Raw genomic sequence first — 23,850 nt, 5'->3', positions numbered from 1 at the left:
GAATGCAAAGACTGAAGTCATTTGCATGAGAAATAAAGTGCTATAGTTATTTTTTTCTATTTTTTTTTCTAGTTTCTTGCTCATAACAAACAAAATACAACATTACAAATGACTTCACCTTTATGTGACGTGCTAAAATTATTGTTTGCTTCTCAAAGCTAATGAACCATGTTTAATGCTAATACAAATGTTTCAAAGTGCATAGTGTTATTATCAACAGCTGAACAGTGTTGACTGAACAGTGTTGTAGAAGTTATTTTTCATAAAGATTACAAACAAAAACATGAGCCCAGTTATGTAGAGTGTTTCTAAGTCTCAATTGTAATTTCTTTAATTGGATTTCATTTCTTCAAAAATCCCCTCCATATTTAGAAATGGTCATCTCTGATTGTGTTACAAGAAAAGTATTCTTACAAAGGTCTATGGTAAAACAATTTTAACATAATATAAGCATTTATATGCGAATAGGCCTAAAACTGAGATGTAAAAAAACACACACACACACAATATTTGAGGTGCTTTGGAGCAAATAACTCATAATTTTTTATCCACACTAGTTGTGTGGCTCCAGGGGTGGCAGCATTGGTCTGTTGGTCTGTCAGTTGGTCCAGCACTTTGGTCCAGACTGAAATATCTCACAAATTATTGTCTGGATTATCATGAAATTTTACACATAAATTCAAGTTCCCTAGAGGATGAATCCTACTGAATTTGGGAATCCCTGACTTTTTCTTTAGACCCACCATAATGTTGACTTCAAATACCTGAACGACTGTTGGATGGTTTGTCATGACATTTGGTACAAACACTCACTTCATCAAGTGCCATCAAGTGCCATCATCAGGTCAAATTACCCCTTTGCCCAATACTTTGGTTTATGGCCAAATGTAATTTCCATCAGCCTCGGCTGTTCTTTGTTTTAAGTCCAAATTAGCATATGTTAGCATGCTAACACATAATGGTAAACATCACAACTACTTAGCATCAGCATGTTAGCAATGTCACTATAAGCATGCTGACGGTAATGTGAACTGTTAACATGCTGATGTAGCTGTTAGCTCAAAGCACTGCTGGCCCTTAGCGTACAGCCTCTCAGAGCTGCTAGCTTGGCTGCAGACTCTCAGCCTTGTTTCTGTGAATACGATCTTTTCCACCAAGAATCTGAGCTGAGATTGTTTTCTGCAGCAGGTGCAGTGTGTTACAAATGTATTTAAATTCTAACACAGTGCACAGCTATGGACAGAGTTGCCTGGTGCAAAGTGCTTCACAGCGACGGACTGCACAGTTTAACTGAGGTCACCGCACACAATGATGATGTTACACAACTCTCCTCTGCACTTGACAGTCCATTGTCCTCGCTCTCTCCCTAATTTGCCATGTAATATTTTTTTCCCAGATGCAGCAAATTTTCCCTCATCCTCCTTCTTTTATTCATTAACCTCACCGTGCACCGAAACAGCACCTCGTTATGAACATTTGAAAGGGATGGTGGAACAGCCACTAATCAGATCAGACAGCAAGAAAATACCAGAGCATTCACACATACCAGGGCATATTCACACACACACACACACACACATACACACACACACACACACACACACACACACACAGAGTCGTGTCTCTATGACTTCAGAGGACATTACTTTGACTTACATTCATTTCCTTGCAGCTTACTCTAACCTTAACAATAGCTAGTACTTGTCTACCATTAACCCTTATCCTAACCTTAAAACATGTCTTCCACTCAAAATTGTATGATTTACTATGGTAATAATGGTGACTTGCTTTTCGTAAGGACAAGTGCCATAATATGACTGAGTACATAGATCTAGGTCCCCACAACATGAGTAATACCTGGACCACACATCATCCACTACTTTTGAGAATTTTTATGCTGGATTTTGATGACTGTAATAAAATTGTGGTAAATAATAAAATAAATGCTTAAGTGGTCATTTAAGGGGATTAGATGTGGAAAGTGAGAGGGATGCCTTGTTGAATAAAAAGCTCAAGTTGAGTCATTCATGTACTAACGTGGTGAGAGAGAGAGAGAGAGAGAGAGAAGAGAGACAGAGACGAGACAGAGAGAGAAACATCCAAAGAGAGAGGATGAGAGATGGAGGATGGGATGAGGGTCTCAGGCTTTTTGGCAATTAAAGTGATTAATACCATCCCGCCAAGGAGGTGGTGGGGGTGGGGGTGTGCTTGGTTAATGGAGCCAGATTAAGAATAATTGCTGCTCGGGAAGTCTGTCTGTAAAGGACTCAAAGAGGCTGAAAACACCCAGAGTTAGATGCAGAGGTTGTTTGCACAAAGGGATGATACCCAAAGAGGATACTGAAAGGAGGCAGAGTGGAGTGGATGGAGAAGGGGAGAATGGAAAAACAACATAAAGTGACAGAGCATTTTCAAGTATAGGGAGCAAACAAAGGCTTTTCTAAAAGCTTTCAAATCCTGCTATTATGCCCCCCTGACATTTGTCCTTGATCGCCCTTTTAATAAAAGCCTGATCCAGGATCTGAGTACAGCTCCTTGTTAAAAGAAGAGGCCAACATTCTGGGAAATGTGGTTGTTTGCAGTCCTGTTTGTAGTTTTGCTGAGGTAGATGATAAGATTGATCGGTCAGTCAGTTTCCAGCTCATACACATGCTAACTTAGGTTTTAGGAACAATAAGCTTATGAATTGTGGCCATGTCTTGAAAGCACACAACATCTCGGAACTCTTCTCCTTTGCACATCTGATAACTTAACAAATCCCACTTAGTCCTTGGATGGATAGTGACTAGCTGCTTAATTTTTATTTCTATATTTTGCTGGCTGCTGGTGTTTTCCTTTATGTTGAAAAGTGTCAACAGTAAACATCATGTATTGTTTGTTGAGTTAATAGTGTTGTTGTGGTTACACAGTTTTGCACTGACGCTGAGCGATCGTAGATAAAAGCCCATAATTTTCTTTATCATCAGTTTCTTCACTGACAATAGCCTCAGTAGACCAGAGTACAGTTCTACCACCAACATTTTTAGTCACGGTGATTACATTGCCCCATGCTACTAAATGTTAGTCATGTCCATGTTCCTCCTGACAGCCAGTGAGTCAAACTTGTAACTTCCTACATTTGTCTTTTCTCTAAAACTGGCTGCAAATTAAGCAGCTGAATAGGTTCAATATGTAGCTATGACTGCAGGGGAAGCAGTCTCTCTCAGCACATCCTGCAATGTTTTTTTTTTGGATCCATCCCTTTTATGACCCTCTGTGCAGCAGCATCCACTGGGAATACGCGCATTTGACGTCATCGCCAACAGGAATTTCTGGGTAGAGAGACAGTGGAAGCGTAAAGGAGGAGAAGGTGGAAAGGGATGAGGAATGAGAACATTACGCATTGGGTCGACCCCTGGCAGAGTGAGAGCTTAAGTGGAATGGTTCCCTGTGGGAGAGAGACAGAGAGGCAGAGAGGGGGGAGGGAAATGGACCAGGACTTCTTGGCAGTCCGGCTTGTCTTCTCAGAAGAAAAAGAGTGAGAGGTAGATGTAAGGGATGGGACAACAACAACAACAAAAAAAAAGCAAAGGACACAGAGGAAAGAGAGATGATAGTGAGAAAGGGCTGGCCCTGGTTTTGGAGTGGAGGAAGAGGTTGTAGTGAGAAAAGATGTCAGTGTTTTTACCAGTATGGGCCTTGCCTAGCCTCCACTGACGGACTTGTCGTCCTGAAGGCCTGAATGATTTATTAAAGCGCGGAGTGGCAGAGAAGAGGGCAGCCAGGCAAGTTCTGATTAACTAGGGGAACGAGGGAGGACAAGCACTCCTCTATTATTCATTACTCCACAGAGTGGGAGCATTGCTAGAATAGCCGAGGTCGGGAAAGAAAGACAGACAGAAAGAAAGGAGGAAACAGAAGTGGAATAAACATTTTTGCAGGCTGCTTTTTCCCCCTTTTTTGTGTGCATTTATATTTTGGTTGTTTCCCGTGCTCAGTGTGTGTCCTTCATGCAGAGCTGGCTGGGCTCAGTGAAGCTCTGTTTCTGCAGGGCCGCGGATCTGTCTGCTCACCTCAGTGTCTGAGTGAGTGTGGAGCATGCATGCAGAAATGCAGGCACACATGCACTCACGCAAATAAAACCACACACACAGACCCACACACATTCACAGGGTCTCCCTCCAAGGCAGTTTGCTGGCTGTCATGTACAATACTCACAAATATAGGGAGACATCAGTCCAGTTCTGGTCCGCACTGTTGGAAAACAGACATGGCATGCACGACGACTGTGTCCGTCACCCAACAGTTGTCGCAGCCATGTAGAGCCACAAAGACACACACGTACACACGGTTGTTGTCCCTAAATAATGAAGCATTGCTCCGGCTTAGATCACATTATAAGATACTTTCCTGCTGCTGGTCTGACAGAACCAATCTCCTCAGAAGTATAACTGAGAGGGGCATCTGTTCAATACTTAAAAAGCAAAAACATACAACATTGATGACCTGTGGGTCTTCTGGTTGCCATCTTACAGAAGCATCATATACCCCAGTCATGTCTGCAACAACGTCTGTGTGTAAGGATACAGATTTGTTTCCTTTTTTTTAATTTTCTTTTATTTCATCTCCACATTCACAAACAAACATATGAAATGAATTCCTCTTTAATATCTGCTTCTTCATCTTTTGGTCACGATCGCGACAGAACTCAGATTGTAATAGCTGAATCTACTTGCTGTCAGTCAGGGCAGCTATAACGGAGCACATTTGACATAGCTGAGTAGTTTATAGATTATCATTGCACTTCTCTGGCAGGTATCCCATCAAAAAGAAAATTGTGTGGTGCACTCAGAAGGGTATTCCATTCCCTCCATCACACTCTTTATTTCTCTTCATTCAATTTTCTCATCCTGCTATGTCATTGTCCCAGCCCTCCCATTTCTCTGTACAGCCTGCACTGCTCTGTTCTTTACTTCGTGGCACTAAAGCCCGTCTGCTGTTAGAGCTCTAACATGTTTATTTGAAAGCAGCAGTCGAGGGCCGGCCTGTCGTGTCAAGTGGGGTTCAGACCCTGATGGGCTGGCTCCGATAATGACCAGCATGTCTGAATTCACAGTGTGTATGTGGCGGTGGGGGCAGTGAGACAGAATTGAATGTAGTGAGGAGAATGAGAATGAGATAAAAATAAAAATGTGCAACCACGCCGCAGACTGGGCGAGTAACCGTGCTCCCCCACCATCCTGAACCAGCTGGCTGCAGACCACGTCAATAACAGTTCATTTTGCTCCACCGTGGTTATAATGGGGTTTCAATGAGGCATCAAATGAGTTCTGCTCAAACAGAATCACCGTTCACCGCAACACTCTTCGCTGCTGCAGATACAATTCTTTCTCCAGTGCAGCAGTGCCAAAGAGCAACAGTGAGAAAGAAGAAGCGCCTTGAGCATGACGAGTTTGTGCATGAGTGTTTGTGCCCATGTGCGCCCAATAAAAAAGTCTGAGAATCAGTGATGAGAAAAAACAGACACTCCCGTAAACAGTGTTATGAATTGTAATCCAGCAGAGAGAAGCACTGTTTTATTCTCAATAATAAACTCTTCAGAAATGCAGTGGTTATAGCTGCACTGGAAGTATTCAGATACTTTTGATAGCAGATACTAAACATTGTGGTATCCAAACTTTATAGCTTGTGGTCCTTTAAACAGTCACAAGTTTTTCTCAAGACCACATGTCACAGGCTGTGTATATGTATGAGTTTCAAGCACTTGCCCCAAAGTGTGATGTTTCCTTTTCACACTGTTTTATCTGAACAGTTGTTTGAGGTCTGAAGAAGCAAAATGCTCCAGTGTTTCACAATAAAATGAAAACAGCAAAAGTTAACATACCGGGTAAAGCAAAAAATACTCTTTTTCATCAAACCATTGATTCCAATGACTGCAACACATCTTTTTTTCACCATATAAGCAAAGAGTTAAAAATAATCTTTGCTCTGATGAAGTGACTGATTATTCATCCTCTCTTTGAGATGGTAGTTCTTCCCAGAAACCTCCTGAATAAAACTACAGTGGCAGAAAGTCACATTATCTCACCTCCTTGGTTGAGCTGTTAGATTGGATCAGGAAATATAATGCTTTATGAATAAAGATGAGACTTATCATGGGCATTTTTGCAGTGTTTGCTCCTTTTCTACACCAGGGCACTCCAGTCGAGGCCAGGAGGAGATCTGTTTCAGCAGAGCATTATGTATGCTTCCACAGGCCAGTGGCCAGTTCAGTCCACTTAAATGTCCTGAATTATTCACCAGAAAATCTAAAACACGACATTAGCTCACCACAGCCACTCACCACAGTGTGTGTGAGTAAATCTTTAATGTGTATCTGTGTCTCTGTGTATGTCATTATCATTTGTTTTTGTAATCTACATAAAAAAAAAAAAAAAAAAGAGAAACATTACAGGGGAACAACAGTCAGCTTCAAACAACGTCAACACTAATCGTCCTCAGGGATTGTGATGAAGCACACAAGTGTTGGTGTTTTCTTAATACCAGTGGGGTAGAGATAGTCAGCAGATCAAAAGGCTTGAGTCAGACTTAATTAAAAAAGTATTAATCATGCGTGTAATTTTTTTTCTAGTAATTACACTTATGCATAATAGTGAAGCTAATTGATTCATTAAGAATCACAGCAGTTGCTTGGGTGCTCTGTGGCCTAAGATGAGAGGAGAGGGAGAAAAAACATGAGAGGAAATATAACTTCAAGGTGGTATAAACAAAGTACTAAGAAGATTTAAAACCATGCACAACACAGAGGAATGATACTGCACAAAAATGTTGTTTTACTGTATATTAGTTTACATTAGCTGCTGGTAGCGTAAAATGTAAATCCTATGTTGGTGCTGCATTTATACTTGATTATACAGTGTCATCTGCTGGTCAGTAACAGACATTTCACAGTATTTTGTGCCACAAACACATGACAAACATTTTCAATGGAAACCAAAAAACATGTAACTCATTTATTTCATGAATATTTAAACATTTGGTCACTGTGTGCCCCTGCGTGTGAGGGGGTTACAGGTGAAGTGCACTGCAGTCCCGTGCAACAAAACTGTTATACCGAACAACATAAAAAAATTTTTTTTTTAAAAACAAACAGAAAAAAACACAAAAAAAATAGAAAACAAATGTATCATCAAATACTCATTCTATCACAGTGAATACAAACACATCCACAAAATGACCAGTTTCATTGTCATAGAAAACATAGATGTTCTCTTTCAAATAAGATTCATTTATGTAGGCAGCATAAAAAGGGACCAACCTGCGTGTAAAGACTAAAGCCAAGTGGAAATTAGACAAATGCTGGTGAATCTGTGCTAATACTCTATAAAGTCCACAGCTGCACTGGGAGGACAACATCATATTTGGCTGGTAAAGTCAGCAATGTGTAATAGGATCAATCCACCACCATGGTCAGAAACATTTGCGTCCCACAACAGTTCCACTAATGTCTAAGAACCTATTAGCAAAAACACTGGCGTGTACATAGAGGCTTTACAAAACATCGTGAAAGAATATAAGCTCCATGTCAGCTCCTGACCATGAGTGTACACTGCTTCTTTCATGTAGCAGCAGGCAGCCTGTAATGAGTAGGTTGGTTTTGCTCTGATTGAAGCCGTCCTTTTCTAAATTGAGCAATTGTGGCTCATGTTTGTTGCTACACTGACCTAGCTGATGAATGGACTGAACACCAAGAGCCAATGTTTGCAATCTGATTAGTATCCAGCCAATGACTAACAGGAAGAGCAGGAAATATGGTCCCTTTGTAACCTTTGGACAGACACACATAGCTCAGGTCAACACAATACAGCATAGCTTTAGATAGCTTTACTAGAAAAAATATCCTACAGCAGAGCCGGTAGGAATAATGTCGTCTATGAAGATTTATCCCTCGTTAGTATAGCTAAAATGAACACTGAGACTTCTCCTTCAACTCTCCTTGAATGACAGATCAAAAGCATTTCTCATGCCCTGCAGCAAGACAGCCTTTTCATAATCGCACAGACACAATCCTTTCAAACAACAGTGTGAAGCTGTAACACACAGAGAATTTGAGAGAGTCCTCTGCACCAGTTTGACCAGAGTTGATCATCAAGAGACCACCTAGCAGAGAGATTTTGGTCGAACCTTCGGGAAAAGCTGAAAAAAACAAAAAACAAAAAAAAAAAACACGGATTATTTTTTGTCATTATGAAATGCACTGTTGAAAGAAAATGGGGAAGTGAAGGCTTCACTGCTCATCAGGCATTGACATCTTACCCCAAAGTAGTTGTTTGGAACAAATCCCTCCCTGCCAAAGAGTGAGGCCCACCACCAGCCCAACCCCTCAGGTTTCTGCAGGATAGTGACCATGTCTCCCTCTCTGAAGCTCAGCTCATCAGCCGCCTGAGCCGGGTAGCTCCACAGAGCATACAGCACCCCGCTGTTCTCCACCCCCATGGCCTCCTCCACACCTAAGATTACAAAGAATACATGATATATATAAATATATATATATATATATATATATACACATGAGCTTATTTTCTTACATAAAAAGCCTGATACTTCCCAGACCTTCGCCTACCAGTGAATACATGCAAAGTTTATCGAGTTCTAAACACTGATTTAAATGCTTGGCAAAGATGCAGACTTGTCCTGTTGTGGTGTCTTTGAGTAAGACAACAGACTGACTGATTAACAAATGCTCACCTTTGCAGTGTTTTATATCCTTACATGTACATATGCTTCACAGAGAGCTCTCAGTTTCCATGTGCATTACATTTACAATGACATTTGTACTACCTCTGTGCATGGAAACACTTAATGCTATGCAGTAGATACGTGTTATGCAGCTGTATTATTTGCAGGTGTGTGAATGACCAATGGAAGATTAAGCTTAAATCAAAATTAAACATAATATTTAGCTAGAGGTCAAAAGTGAGGTGGATGCATCAACTGTCAAATTTACTGTGAAAATTCTTCTTATGATTAATGCTCTTATGACTGACTTTTAGCAGTTAATAGTACTGTGTCATAGGGTGTGTGTATGCATGTGATAGTGCATGTGTGGGTGCAGTCGCCTCACCCTTCAGGAAACTCTCACACTCCTCAAACCCAACAGCATAAGGATCACACTTCTGGGAGGCAATAGCTCCGTCGCTCTCTGTCATGGCCATGACAGCAGCTCCATTCCTCACCAGAAACTCACACAGAGGACGATCGTTACAAGAGGCTGCACAATGCAGAGGAGTCCTGTGAGGAAAAAAAAACAACAATAGCTACTGTAAACACATCAAGGGTATAATGATAGGTGCTAAAAATATCCAAGATTTATTATGACCTTCACAGTACCATGAGCAAAACCTTCGCTGTGGCAAACTTAAAACCTCTCATGCCACCTCTGATGCTGGCTTACACAAAACCTTCACAACAGTCACAGTCGATGAGAGAGAGGATAGGGTGTAAAGTAATAAGTAAATATTTACCAGCCATGGCTGTCTGGTGCGCTGACATTGGCTCCAATGCGAACAAGGAAATCCACCACATTGTAGTGGCCTCCGCAGATCGCATTGTGAAGGGCGGTGATGCCTTCGTCATTCGGTTGGCTGGGGTCGTTCATCTGTGGAAAACATTGAACACAGGGCGAATTCATCAGTTTAACTGCAGTTAATCACATTACAAGAATTTCCACCCTCAGGTATTTATACACATGTTCTTACATATCAAGTTAGCGTGATGCCAAACAATGAATCTTTTCTATTGTAACTGGTTTCATCCATTTTCTAAGCACTTAACCTCCAGCTCCTGGATGGAAATAGAAGCTGTTGTGCTGAGTAACTTTCAGGCTTTGTGGAGTTGTGCTGAAACAAACAAGGGACTGCATGCTCAGCATTCCTTCCCTGAGAAAATGTAAGTTAAATAAAACTTATTTTTCAGTGCCTCTTAGTGTCCAAATTCAGAACTGGTGCACCAAGTTTGGCACCACGCTTTACTGTCTTGGTTTGAGTTTTAACCCTATAAGATGTACCGATGGAGGCTGCAGATATAAGCTAAAAAGAATTTCAAGTGTTTTAGGAAGAGTTTGTACTGATGATAAATATGGTGCTTTGAATCTATTTGACCCCTGCATGCTTTATGATTTTGTTTTGCTTACTGACTCAAAGCTTAATGTATTAAAAATATGTATATTATTTGTATATAATTATTGGTGTTATGAATTTAGTATTTTAGATATACTATCAGTCTGAGGTAGTAGCAACAGCATAGTAGTAGTAGTCGTAGTTGCAGTGCAATAGTAGCAGTAGTGGCAGGTACATGGTACATGTGCATTAGTGTAGACACACACCTCCTGCACTGCTCTCTGCACCGTCTCCAGTTCTCCGACCAGCGCTCCGTCCAGCAGCAGGACCAGTGGACTGAGCCGAGCTCGATTCCCAGAACCTTTGCGCTCCCTGCTGGACCGCCGCAGAATAGAATGGTAGCTCTGATGGGACAAAAGGATGCTCAATTGAATAAAGTAAAACACTTGACTGCAGAGAATGCCTTCAGCCATTTAAAACAGAAGTAACATTAGCTGTTTGATAATGACAGATAATGATAACATGGTAACATAAAAAAGTCCTTCACAATGCCTTGAAAGCATAATAATACATTTAATGTATTAATCCCATTATCATTTGATCCCATTATGTGATCCTCTGGTGATTTACTGCATGTTTTATTCGAGAGTTGACACATTTCTAACACACATTTCATTTTCAGTCAATTTAGAGGATCTTATTTTTACAATTTGACATATTTCTGCTTATGATTACTACATCATCAGCCCATTTCTTACTCTGAAGTCATGGGGAATCAGCGTGGATGTCTGAGGTACAGGGGCAGGAGGTACAGCGGGGTCCTCTCCGTCTGAGGAGCTGCTGCTCTCGCTACCTTGCTCCCCCTTCTGGCGGCGATCCTTCCTGCGAAAAAGCTTGTTGATGAGATTTTTGTACTGGTTTGGCTGATAATGCGAGGCACTCTTCAGGGGCTGTGACTGGTCAACGGAGCCCCGTCTCTTCAGTGCCCGGGGGATTTCTGCCCGTATGCGGAGCAGCTCCTCCAGGTCAGGGATCTCCGGGCTCTGGGCCTCAGGAGCCACGACTGGCTGCAGCCTGGTGGGGCTCAGGGGCCGAGGAGCATGCGACATGCCCTGCTCCTGACCACCCGCTGGGATGCCGGGATTCTCAGAAATCACAGGGATGTGATGAACATAGTCCAGCCGCTCTAACTCTGCCTCTATATCCCCTGGGTTCAGCACTGCAAAGATGGATAGCACGCCACATTTGTATTGCAAAGCTCATTGAACAACGATCCTGGGAACATAGAGAGTGTTCAGATATTAAATGTGTTTTACCATCGCTGTATATGGCTGGCTGTCTCAGCTCAGGTGGGTGATGCTGAAGCTGGGGTACAGGTTGGTGGAAGAATTCCCTTGGGATGGGTACCGCTGGTTGGTAAGGCGCCATGTCCCCTTCTCCTCCCAGGACTCTGGGGTGGCGGGTTGGCATTGCTCCCCAGTGAGGGTTTTGGAGACGCATGATGACAGATAGAGGGATGGGTCTGCGCTCACGGGACTGAGTAGAAGTTGGGGGAATAGAAATTCGGGAGATGATGGGCTGAGGGTAGTAAGGGGAGTGGGCTGGGGATGAAACATCTGGAGGTACTGATATACGTGTGTTACGGGGAAGAGAACCATGGGAAAACATGAGAGACTGAGAGCGGGGATCCTGGAAAGGAAAAATAAAGAGGGATAAGTTCTTGCTCATCTCAATCCACTGATCCACTATATTTACATAACAATTAGACAGCCACTTGTCAACTGCTAGAAGCAAAATGCTGGTCAGCACCAAGTGGTAGAAGAGAGAGCCAAAAGGCTTATATTCATCAGGTGGAAAGAAACAGGGCTCCCATGGGATAATAATATTGCTTTGTGTCAGCTGGATGTGGAAGTAGACACCTATTTCCTGACACAACCCAACTTGCTGGCTGTGTTTGGCTGAGCAGTTCTTTTGAGTTCCTGTCTCACCATAGAGGCCAGAAATGGACTAATACAACTTAAAAAAATCACTATGATAGAGGTTTGAGTACAAGAAGCTAATAAGGTGGATGATTCTTATCTCCACCTACAGTTTGTTCACCCTGATATAATGTGTGAACAACAATATCAGATGACACGCGGGAACTCCTTTGGGTGTATATTTGTGGCTTCCAAGGCGCTTGGAATGGCTAATTAACGCTTAATCAGCATTGAAAAGGCGGATTACCTTTTTAGGGCTCGGTGCTGGAGGAGGTCCATCAAGGTTGGATTCTCTCCAGCTGCTATTGGGCATAGGCTGCCGCCGCCACTCTGTATCTGCAACAGGAAAGTGTTAAGTTAAAAAAACAACAGAGATCACATGGGGTATAGGCAGAGAACCAGTACTCTTAGGACTTGTACATAATTTTCTTTTACCCAAAACTAATTCCATGATTCACATACAAAACAAAAAATTGAAAAATCACAACAAAAAGTATCAGAGATCAACCAACGGTCATAGGTGTGGTGAGGCTTTTTCTCGTAGGACACATCCAGATCTGTCTCATTCCACTTGCCAGGACTCTTTTGCCGCTGCACACCCTCATCTGATAAAAAAAGAGAGAGAGAAACTGAATCAGATAGAGAATGAAAAATAAAATAAAGTAGGATAAAATAAAGAAGGAGAAATTACAACAGTAAGTTTCAAAAGAGAAGCACTTTAAGAGACGTTTTATTTATTGAGTTGAAGAATCTCTGAAAGAAAACTGTGACATTACATAAACATAAATTTTAAAGTGTAACTAAATTCTTTTAGGTGGGTCGGGCAAGATAACACAAATCTCTTTTCCACTTTTCGCTGATAGGTTTCAGCATATGTTTAGAGCTTTTTTTGTTTAAATGTTTGAAAAGTGGTAGTATTTCTATTTTTGTGACAAACTGGTGGGACTACTATACTTTTTGCCAAAGTTCAGTTACACCACAAGTCATCTTCCAGTGCTTTCCACCCACTCTAATGAAAACAGGCTGTTCATTAACATGACAGCAGGATTAGCCATGAACGTCTGCTGTGATTGATACCATTGCAGACCAAACACATGGTCTTATCCATATCATATCTACATACCATGTTCAGCAATACAGCACCTTATTCATCACTTCAACACACATCAATTTAATCAGGTAAACATTGAATATCAGCGGCTGTCCAATATTACACTGAGGGACAATTCAGCTTTTCTGGTTGAAATGGTGCATTTTTAACATTTTGAGTAAGTAGTACCAGCTTCAAACTTGAACAGCACTTAAATGACTTCTGTAACTGAAACATCCACTTGGAGATTAAACCTTTTTTTGTTTGCACAACCCCTTCTTCACGAAATATAACAATGCTGGTCATATTGTAAATATTACAGCACAAATCCCTCAACTGCATGCTGAGGTCATGTTTCTGCCAGTCTTTCAGGTAGTTTCCCAGCTTGCATGTGACAACAATGAAAATATATTGAACTGAATCCCATTAATATTTTGGGGTTTAGACGGCCCACAAATATCAGCTTACTGTATTGCTGCTGGATAGTTACAGCCACTCACCAGGTTGCCTGAAACCAAAATTTTTAGGGAGGGTGTTGGACAATGGATGATTGAAAGACAAAGGAGAGGGGCTTCTGTCCCGCCGAGGCGACCTGCGGCCCTTCTGGGTGTTGTCATAAGGGCTCAGCAGTTTCGGGGAGGACTGGAGTGATCCAGAGCGAGATGACTGGTCGAAAGCTTTCGGGCTCAGAGAAGGGCTTCTATCGTAACTGACTGAACCTCGTGGGCTCCTGTTGTAATGAGAGGGGGAACTGCGTCTCGGGCTGTGAGGTGACTGTCTGGGGCTCTGCTGGCCATATGAGCTGCTGGATCCAGCTCGAGGAAGTGGAGAGTGTGCTTCCCTTTGGATCTTGGGGGATGAGAGTGGGCTGGTGGTGAAGACAGGGGGGGATGGTGCATTTATACTGCTGGAGATGAAGGAGTCCCCGGAATGGAAAGATGTTGAACTCGGGGAGAAAGGCATAGAGCTGGAGCTGCCATTACTGCTGCTACTTGACTGCTTTGTAGTGATGGAGAGGTTGGACGGCCCAGTGGACTGAGAGTTCTCTGTGGTGACTGTAGTCCTGGGAAATGTCTGCAGGGAAATGTTAAAAATCTGTTAAAAATCATAAGTAATGGCTATACTATACTACTAGACAGTAAAATTTGAGCACTGTGTCATTTTCATGAAGATCAAACATTAATTATTTTGTTAGTTTTCAAAAATTAAGAAAATCAAGATTCATGGGATACATTTTTGATGAATACTAACAAAATAATTATTTTGGTTAAAATGACAAGGTGTTTAAATTTTCCACACACTTCAAATACTACAAAGAATACAGCTGTTACAAACTGCTGCCAACTAACATAAAAGAAAAAAAAACTGTATTCAAGGTTTGTGTATGTGTGAGTGTGTTTGCAATTTGCATGTACCTGAGGCTCAGACTTTGTATTGTTGTTAGAGGAGGCCTCCTGCATCAGGGAGTTAAACTCTCTGGATAACTCGTCTGCTGTAGCCAGCGATGCGTTTAAGTCATCGTTAATGGTCTGGACTGGATATAAACCACATAAGTACCACAGACAATTAGCATAGGATATTACACCCATGTGAACAAATAGACACAGGGCCAAAAGGACAAATGAAAGGTTTGTGGAAACTCACACAGCATGCTGCTGCCAAAGCTTGCCTGAGAGCTCATGGCTGTGAGGTAGCAGTGTTTTGCTCCTGAAAGAGAAAACCACCACAGCTTTTAGGAGAAAACTCTCACAGCACCTTGAACTAACAATGTTTTTACAATCTTGTGAGATATACGTGCATTTAGCCCAGACACTTTACAGGACTTGGCTCGGCTCTAAGCCAGATTCATATGAATAAGCTCTGCTTTCTGCCCTCTGGGGTTCTCCCATTCCATTTGACTAAGCCTCTGACTCCAGGTCTGGGTCTAGTCTTGCCATGTCTTTAAAGTGAATGTCCTTAATAGTGTCAGAGGCCTTTTGCTCCTGCTGCAGGCTCCCTGCTCTCTCATCTCCTCAGGCACTCTGACGGAGCCAACAATTTGTGGATACACAACCTGAATGCCCTTCATGTCTGAACAAGTAGGTACAAAGATAGGCAAAAGATTTATGTGAATGCACTACATAAATAAATACATTTCAGCCATTTAAGTTAGGTGAGCTGTCAGCAGCTGGCTGTCTTACTCACTGACTCAACTGAATTATCTGTGATACCAGGTGTTCCAGTTACATCACCTATGACTGGTCTGTGGCTTTGAAAGCCAGTTTCACACAGACAGACAGACAGTACAGTAAAAGTGTGTGACAGATTTTTACAAATACTTCAGACAGTTGTGTATGACAACACGTCAGTTCACAATGGGGGCAACAAGATATCTGGCTAATGAGTCATCAAATAAATTCTGATTTCTGCTCATCCATATACTCTATACATGACAACAACTTGTCATGTTCTCACTGTATTTGTAGGCAGAAGTAAGTATCACAAATTTTTGTAAAAGCAAAAGAAAAAATAGAGTTCAATGCTTTGATAATTTTTCATTAATAGAGGAATAAAAAAGAAAAGCTAACTAGTCCATGGCATATTCTTCATAAAGTTAAAATACAAAATATGACTGCATTTTTCTCTCTTTTAAGTACTGTAAAGACTTAAAGGTCTCAATTTGTATAAAGTGAGATTTCCTTGTCTTTGTATTATAAAGCAGGTCTAGGTGCCATATTAATATAATGAAAGTATTAAAGTGTTCAGTCCACAGAGAAATACACACACCCTGTATTCAGAAACTGAGCCTTAAAATTAGCCGTCAGGACTTCTGTAACTTTGTGATGTCACAGCCAAGCAGTCACAGCCATGCCCCAAGCCCCGCCCACCTGGACCCACCATCTAACCTTAAAGGACTTGGTTTCTCTGAAATCTGCTATATTTTATTTAATTTTAACAGTCAGCCAATCAGAAGAGAGGCTCAGATCCTCTTCTATATCTTCTTATAGATATCAAAACTTCAATAAAAATACAACACTGGAAAAGTGTTAAATATGGGACCTTTAGTATTGTAGAGAACCTCTTATGGTCTTCATGTACCGGTATATTTAAAATAAAAGCCATGTTAGCCTAAACCTAACAGTTTATTTCCATTAGATAGTAAATATCTGCATTTTGAGGCTAATAAAATAAAAAATAAAAATTGTAGTTAAATCATATGTTTATCAAAGTGTACTGCACCATCCTCAAGCACCTGTCTCCCATTTACAATCCTGCTTAAACCAATAACCACGCAAGTTTAGTAAGACAGGCAGACAGAAAGTGAAGTCAGTCTTTCTGCCTGTGGAAAACAAGGAATCCTCTGTCCCTGATGATTCAGCAGCTAGGCCTGCTGTGTGACCACTTACCATTTCTGTGAGCTATTCTGGTACTTTCCCCACTTCAGAAACAAACCATGGCTACTCTTAAATTGTATTATATCATCATTTTGTTGTGTTTAGTAAATTACATGTTTATTGGTTTGTTCTTGTCACTACTGCTGCCCCTAACATGCACAGTCTACATATTCTTTAGTAATATCCTCCTTTCTCCATGGCAACCTTCATTTATTTAATGTGTTTCATCAACTATGAAAAAACAACCTTACAACATCTCCAAAGCTGTCTTCTTTGGTTGTATCTTGTTTACTTATTCAGAAAAAGAAAACAAATTATGATACACGTCATAGATTTGGAGGTGATTTTCTCACTTTCGATGGGCGCTGAATGTTCCCTCCCACATTGGCTTTTTGTATAAAATCTTTTTTATTTACCTTACATGATGAATGAACACAGATGATACTGAACATTTCACAACTGGAGGGTTCTTTTAAGCTCATTTGTGTCCATTTTGGAACAAAGAGGGAGGAGAAGGGGTGGCTGTCTTTGTTACAACCCCAGTTTGTCAATAGGCCTGATACAATCTGTGTCTTTTTACCGAAAAATCTTGTGCACCTTTAAAGCTAGACCAACCAACCAACACCTGACACATCCTTCTCATTCACTGGATGAGCCCTCAGCACCAGTTGAACATTAGCCTGGGCAAGAAAAAAACATGTCATAAAAGGTGATGAAATTGACGTGTACGGAACAGTCATATAATAACTGCTCTTCACAATGTGTGCCGTGCCGTACTGTGGCGGGGACTTGTCATTCTGGCGACAGGCTCACATTCCTTACCACTCCTCCCTGTGAGGCATTCACCTCTTAACGTCTGGGACGCTTATCTTTGTCAAGAGCAGCTCACACAAAAAGAGATTACACTCTCACTTACTTACAAAGGTCAGGTCGATCGCTCTCTCGCTCAACTCTCCCCTTCCTGCCCTGCGATTCATTCACCCCACCCTTCCCCTCCCTGTGAAACTCCTCTGTGTGCTCTGTGACACTGTCTCTGGTTTGCTCTACGAGGACTTTTACTGTGTTAGTTACTGTTTTGTTACTGGCACACTGTCATTGTGCTGTTTCCAGCACACTACTGTTTTGTATTTGTTTGTGAGGTTTATCTTTCTCTTTAATCTCTTTCACTTGAAGCGTCATTCCACTGTATTCACTTGTCTTAACACATACAAGTTAGTAAGTAAGTAAGAAGGAAACAGTTGTAACAGCACATATTTAAAAACATCAGTGGCTAGCCAAATGTTACCTTCAACATATAATTTCACAAGTTTATACATGATTAACTTCTTTCCCTTATAACTTTATACTTCTTGTTCTATCATTTTCCACCATGTTGTGTTCTGTTGTCATTTAAATTCTGAATTTTTCTTGTTGTTATCAGGTGGTTTTGAAGAGATAGAGTTTATTTATAATCTCCTTATTTTTGTTTCCTATCAATGTGTCAGTAATTTGCATCTTGTTTTCCATTCCTTTTCTTATCAGCATATTTTACTATTGTGCAAATAAGCTTAGGTGAGCTAGCATTCTAGGCTAGACCTGCTGAAATTCATCTTTAAGCATCGAAGAACAGCAACAATCATCTGAAATTTTAAGGTGGACTGACAGCTTGTGGTCACTGCAGTGGTGCTGTCCTCTAGACCAGGCTTGCTGACCTGCAGCTGCACTTAGGCTGCTTTCTCAAGGGACGTTTCTAGGAAAACCTCGTAACCATTTTCTTCCCAGTCCCTTTCCAGTGCTTAGATTACAATGCCAGCTGGTTCTAACATTTTAACATTACTCAATTAGCTCTCTCAAGTGGTGTAGGCAAGATAAAAGTCCCACGATAGAAACATGAAGGAGTACTTAACTCCTTAACTTGGCAACTCAGAAACTTTGCTAATGGACACTCAGAAAAGTAGACAGATCATGTGGGAAGCAGAAGGGAGGTTTAAGGATTGAAGACAATAATCATTAGTTCTGCAGAATGCCAGGGTGTGTCTGACCAGAACTACACGCAGTCCCTCCCTCTTTCCCATTCCTTTCATGTACTTCACCACCAATCCATGATTACGAATCTAACTGATTCTCTAGTTTCTGCTGAACTCCTCCTTTCCATCAAGGCGTCCATTCAGTTCCTCCTTCTCCTGTTTCACAATGGTGGGTGCCTCTTTCATATCCTTCCTCCAAACCTGCCTGGCTTTGTCTAAGTTCACTCTTGGCAGAGAATTTGGCTGACAAAAAAACATTCCTGTGATACAACTTAATACCTCCCTTTGTGATGTGCTTCTTGTTTTTCTTTTCGTGGAGTTCTAAAATCTCAGTCTGGCTGTCATCATGCACACAGCACAAACTAAATTACCACTGAAGTACCACTGGTGGCAAAACCTGCTGCCGATCCCCACAGCTGTGATTCAGAGGACTGCAATGACACTCCGGGGAGAAAAACATAAATCATTTTCACAAGCTTTCTTAACTGCTCTTGCACAGAGCTTGATTCAAAACATCCAGAATATCATTGTTGTTAAGTTATGTGGAAGTGTTTTCATGGCAGAAGTCCAACATCAAAGATAACAGCCAATGTCATGTTTGCACTGCCTCACCATTATCTCATATGATGGGAGTCATGTGAAATGAGCTTTTGGTATTTCTGGATTCTAACTGGAGATTAAGGCCAAGGCTAATTGTGCAAATGCAGGTGGGCATTATTGTGTAATTATTGCATAAAACATCAGGAATCTGTGTCATAGAGCTCTGGGAAGGAGATAATCTGGTAGGCTACATTAATGGTTTTGCTACCACCACAGAAAGAGAACTTCCTAGAAACGTCTATTCACATCACTTAAGTCCTATTGATTATAAAACTATGACCAAACTGCCATGAAGTTACAATCTGTACGATTTTTTTCCCCCCAGCTACATAAGCCATTGAGTTAACTTTGACTGTTGAATGATGAATTCCATGCTGACATATGACCTTCCATAAATAGCTCATATATCATTCATGTCTCCTACTCCCAGACTTCATCAACCTTAAGCTTCTCACATACAAAAACTCCACCCAAAGTAATTTTGACAATGCTTACACCCAGACCTCTGACCTACTTAGTCATGGCAATGCTTAACGCTTCTACCTACTTAAATACACAAACGAGTGTGCAGCACATTCTATACATGACAGCAACTGTTATTGCCAAAGACAACAGACTCACACAGAGAAGCACTTCTGATCTTCTAAAATTGAGGATAACAATGAGTCTCTGCAAACAATAACAGCACCTAAACTATGCATGGACCAAAGTCTCTGAGACGTTAACAGCTCATACCTAGCAACAGTATAACTTGCCTTCATTCCTCTTTTGGTTCATAATGTTGCAGACTCTACTTTGGCAACGGGGACTCTAGCACTATTGCTATCCTCTTCACTTTTTGTGTTCTCCACAGCATGTGACTTAGGAATCTCTCAGTGCTACTCAACATAACAGACATTTCTGGCAAGTTACATAATGAATGCAATCTAAATCTTGCTCTGACAGGAAGGTTAGGCTTGCTTGCATATTAAAGTTGTGTGATGATCAGTCCTGCTAAGTTCAGCAAATAACTAACACATTTCAATTCCTAATTTGGAACAACATTCCTCTATCATTAGGTATGTGTATTGTGTAGTGTATAGTCTGCTATATTTTTATTGCACTGATATCATCATTCATTAATATTATTATTATTGTATAATTTTTACCAAAACGTGCACAGCTTATTTTTTTGTATTTTGGTATTATACTATTAAACTAGTAGCACAATATGTACAGCTTTTGTTTATCACAGCAACACTTAAAATCAATAATTTATGACAGGTCAGAATATAATATAAACATCCAATAATAACATGAAATAAAGGATCATAAAAACCCTTTCTAATCAGATAGCATCACTATTAAATCACTGCTAATAAAATCACAAAACCCCATAGGTCCCTGTAGAGAGGGACTCCTGGTAGGTTGTAAATAGCTTTATAATGACCGTCTGTTTAAAGTTATTAGTGCTGCATTTGCTGCATCCATCCGGCAGCTGGCTGTTGCACTAATGCTTCTCTCTGTGGCAGCAGACTGAGAGGTATGCCAGGCAGGGATGGTAGCACTAACATCTGATTTTCATTAGTTTGAGAAAAAGCTCCTCCTCGCATTAAAGACGAGGAATGAACGAGAAAACCACGGAAAGAGCTTCTCAGAAGAGAAAAGAAATGCGTTTTCCCAACTGGAGCTACGAACAGACTCAGACAGCTACACCTACGACGCACCAATCCTCCGACACTAATGTTTTATTATGAAGCCTAATTCATCACGACTCTTCAGTTTACAGAGTATAATCCCACGCAGAGGTGCGCAGCCTACGTTACAGGGCGAATTAAAAAGTTCCTTACCTCTAAAACGAGAGTCCTTTTGTTCTTTTGTCCTCGGCTGAAAAGAAAAGTTAAGCCCTGTTCAAAGTGCCTTGTCTTCCTGCAGTCGGGTTCCTTGGTCTGTGTTTGCCTCTTGTGGCTCCAGACATTTAGTCATAGCTGCGCACTGAGTGGAGTTATTTTGGCTCAGAGTCCAGCCCCTCTGGATCTCTCGGCTACTGTAACCCGAGCCAGGTGTTTCTACCACAGCTGGCCCAGGTAAAATGTGCCACCGCGTTTGCCCTGACACTTTCAGCTGACGCTTTCTGACTAGTTTTTACTGACTTAAAAATAAATAAATAAATTATCTTTAAAAAAAAAAATCATTTTTAAATCTTTTTATTTAACTCCTTTTTGAATACAAACATGTTTATACATTTATATGTTGAATTGTGCTAAAGATGCACAACATATACTAATAATGACCCTTTTATATAATTACAGCCACTTTCATACAGATTTTATAAAACATCGAACCTTTTAATTTACTATATGATAAAATGGTAATATATGCTGCTTCATAGTGGTTGTGCAGTATGATACAAAACTTTCCTTGGGATTAATAAAATACTCTATATAGCTAAACAAAATGGGGCATGGGGATTTTTTAAATTGTATATTCTGTGGTTGTTAGAGTCTGTCATTTGGGAAAAGAATTAATCAGTATGTCCTTGCCATACTGATTAATTCTGGTGTGAAAATCTGACTAATGGCATAAAATGAGGGCATACATATGTATTAATTTGGGAAAGTTTTACTACATCACAGGTTGTGAAAGCTACCTAGATCATGTACTTCCAGGTGCACCACCCATGGGCGGGTATGTCAAGCATTTAACGTCAAACAAATGACGTCAACGCGTAAACTATACGTGCTCCACCCCACGCTGGAGAAGCGTTTCCGCCAAGATGGTTGTCGGTGCCTTCCCCATCGCCAAGCTCCTCTATCTCGGAGTGAGGCAGATGAGCAAGCCTTTGGCGAATCGGATAAAAGCAGGAGCCCGGAGAAGCGAGTTCTTTCGAAATTATATATGTCTGCCCCCAGCACAGCGTAAGTAACCAAGCTAACGGCTGCTAATGACCGCTAGATTTCAGTGTCAGACACCCGAACGGCGGATAAGGTGGAAGGCTGTAACGACCAATGAGATTGCACTACGCAAGGTCGTTTAGCCAATCATTTTCACAGGTTTATCTGGTTGACCAATAGCAGCCAGGGACGCTCGAAGAGGGCGGGTCTTGTCTGTCATTGAACAGGTTACAGTATCATGCCGTGGTTTTTATCAGGACAGGGCGATTTTCTGAATGTTTTTTGATCAGATCCCGTTCAGGCCATGATATCAGGAAATATTTTAGATCTGTTGTTTAGAAGGCGTTCGAAACACTGACAAAGTGGCATGTAAAAGAATTATGTTATATATAGCCCACTCTATGTGCTGTGGCGTACCAGAAAACTTTTCTCCTCGGACTTTACAAAAAACCTACCGAGCTCAAACTAATCGCTATTCATTTTCAAAGACATTTATATCAGTCACACAAAGTGATACACAGAAACTAAGCAAATAATAAAACATAAAAAGAGAGTGAAAGTGAAAGTGTGAACAAAAACCTGAGTCTAGCAAACAAACGTGCTTTAGAATCTGTCTTGGAAATCCTACAGTACATGGTGCAGTCACATTCACAATACATGCACACATGCATGTGCATCTCTGATCATAAATGCATTCTCACATGTATCATCTGGCACATTTGTGCAAATGTTAGCAAGAACCAAATTTTACATATAAAGCAGAATTTTCATGTGCTTGTGTACTGTATGCTTGTTGTCCACAGTTTACCACTGGATTGAGATGAGAGCAAAGATGCGGGTCATGGGCTTTCGTGGTTCCACCATTAAGCCACTGAATGAGGACGCGGCTGCAGAGCTGGGCGCAGAGTTGCTGGGAGAGTCAATTATCTTCCTCGTTGGTGGTGGATGTATGGTGCTGGAGTACAGCAGGCAGGCTTCTAACTCCCGCCGCAAAGAGGAGGAGCTGAATGAGACCATCACAAGCCTACAGACTCAACTAGCAGAGCTAACACTAACCACAGAGACTCTTGACGCCCGGTTGAAAGAGGTCAACAGACTACTGCTGTCCTTCCCTGTTCCCACTAAGAAGTAATTAGATAAGTTCTTTGCTGTATGGCATGGCACTGTTTGTTGATTTGTGTGTGAAGGAATAAGAGTGCACCAACATAGTGCTGCCATATGTACAGTCTGATGACAGCCCTGTTTCACACATGGTCCTCTAAACCCATAAAGTTGGGTGGAAGAGGTGGACATGAGCATATCAGTGCGCTGTGAATTTGGGTGCCACCATTAGCTCATGTTCTGAGCAACTAGTTGTAAAGAGGGATTGCTATGATATTCATAGTGAATTTCTGTGGTTCATCTTGCATGTTCGTTACAAGACTTGGCATATATAAACACAGAGATAGACCCTAAAGTTAATATATTTGATACAGCATATTAATTTTTATTTTCGTGCTCCTCATGGACTGGCTGCTTAAATTGTGAGTGGCTCTAGATTATATAATTCCACTCAAAAACAAACAAACATCTGGGCAACATCAGTGAATTATGTTTGACAATATCTGGCCATACATGTTCATGGAAATGTCTCATTGTATTAACACGGTGAATCCCTTTACTGCTTCATGTACGTCGGATGACAACTGTAAAAGGAAGGTGTAAAATAAAATTGTATGCTGTATGTCAATGGAGTTTGTGTCACGGTCCACACAAATAAAAAAACAAAAAAATAAATCACCGCCACGCTTCTCATCACTACATGTAAACAAACTGCGACCTCTATAAAATC

General features: G+C 41.1%; 2 protein-coding genes across 3 annotated transcripts; one reads left to right on the top strand and one right to left on the bottom strand.

Moving 5' to 3' along the window:
• Positions 1-6,746: 6,746 nt before the first annotated feature.
• Positions 6,747-21,104, bottom strand: ppp1r13l (protein phosphatase 1, regulatory subunit 13 like). Of its 2 annotated transcripts, XM_071496658.1 has the most exons (13): positions 20,976-21,104; positions 14,811-14,873; positions 14,582-14,700; positions 13,667-14,240; positions 12,589-12,681; positions 12,324-12,412; positions 11,414-11,786; positions 10,856-11,316; positions 10,364-10,501; positions 9,504-9,637; positions 9,104-9,270; positions 8,296-8,489; positions 6,747-8,175 (listed from the first exon to the last, which is right to left on the bottom strand). In XM_071496658.1, the coding sequence occupies exons 2-13, from the start codon at positions 14,845-14,847 to the stop codon at positions 8,140-8,142; spliced, it is 2,415 nt and encodes an 804-aa protein (XP_071352759.1). In that variant the 5' UTR covers positions 14,848-14,873; positions 20,976-21,104; the 3' UTR covers positions 6,747-8,139. The 2 variants fall into 2 exon arrangements, with proteins under 2 accessions (XP_071352759.1, XP_071352760.1); XM_071496659.1 differs by lacking the exon at positions 14,811-14,873 and having other exon boundaries at positions 20,976-21,094.
• Positions 21,105-21,853: 749 nt separating this feature from the next.
• On the top strand, positions 21,854-23,742 carry opa3 (outer mitochondrial membrane lipid metabolism regulator OPA3). Its single transcript, XM_071496424.1, has 2 exons — positions 21,854-22,043; positions 22,823-23,742. The coding sequence occupies exons 1-2, from the start codon at positions 21,902-21,904 to the stop codon at positions 23,149-23,151; spliced, it is 471 nt and encodes a 156-aa protein (XP_071352525.1). The 5' UTR covers positions 21,854-21,901; the 3' UTR covers positions 23,152-23,742.
• The last annotated feature ends 108 nt before the right edge of the window (positions 23,743-23,850 follow it).

The sequence above is a fragment of the Trachinotus anak genome, unplaced genomic scaffold, assembly GCF_046630095.1.
Source record: "Trachinotus anak isolate AG129_WGS33_773 ecotype Australia unplaced genomic scaffold, CSIRO_AGI_Tana_v1 ptg000014l, whole genome shotgun sequence".
Lineage (NCBI taxonomy): Eukaryota > Metazoa > Chordata > Actinopteri > Carangiformes > Carangidae > Trachinotus > Trachinotus anak.
This window is presented reverse-complemented; position numbering and strand designations above follow the sequence as displayed.

Excerpts from the sequence above, each read along its gene's own strand:
- ppp1r13l (XM_071496658.1), bottom strand. The coding sequence starts at position 14,847 with ATGAGCTCTCAGGCAAGCTTTGGCAGCAGCATGCTGT. Across the intron at positions 11,787-12,323 it reads CAGCACCGAGCCCTAAAAAG|GATCCCCGCTCTCAGTCTCT; the intron begins GTAATCCGCCTT and ends TTTCCTTTCCAG. Across the intron at positions 10,502-10,855 it reads TGATTCCCCATGACTTCAGA|AGCTACCATTCTATTCTGCG; the intron begins GTAAGAAATGGG and ends TTGTCCCATCAG.
- opa3 (XM_071496424.1), top strand. The coding sequence starts at position 21,902 with ATGGTTGTCGGTGCCTTCCCCATCGCCAAGCTCCTCTATCTCGGAGTG. Across the intron at positions 22,044-22,822 it reads ATGTCTGCCCCCAGCACAGC|TTTACCACTGGATTGAGATG; the intron begins GTAAGTAACCAA and ends TGTTGTCCACAG.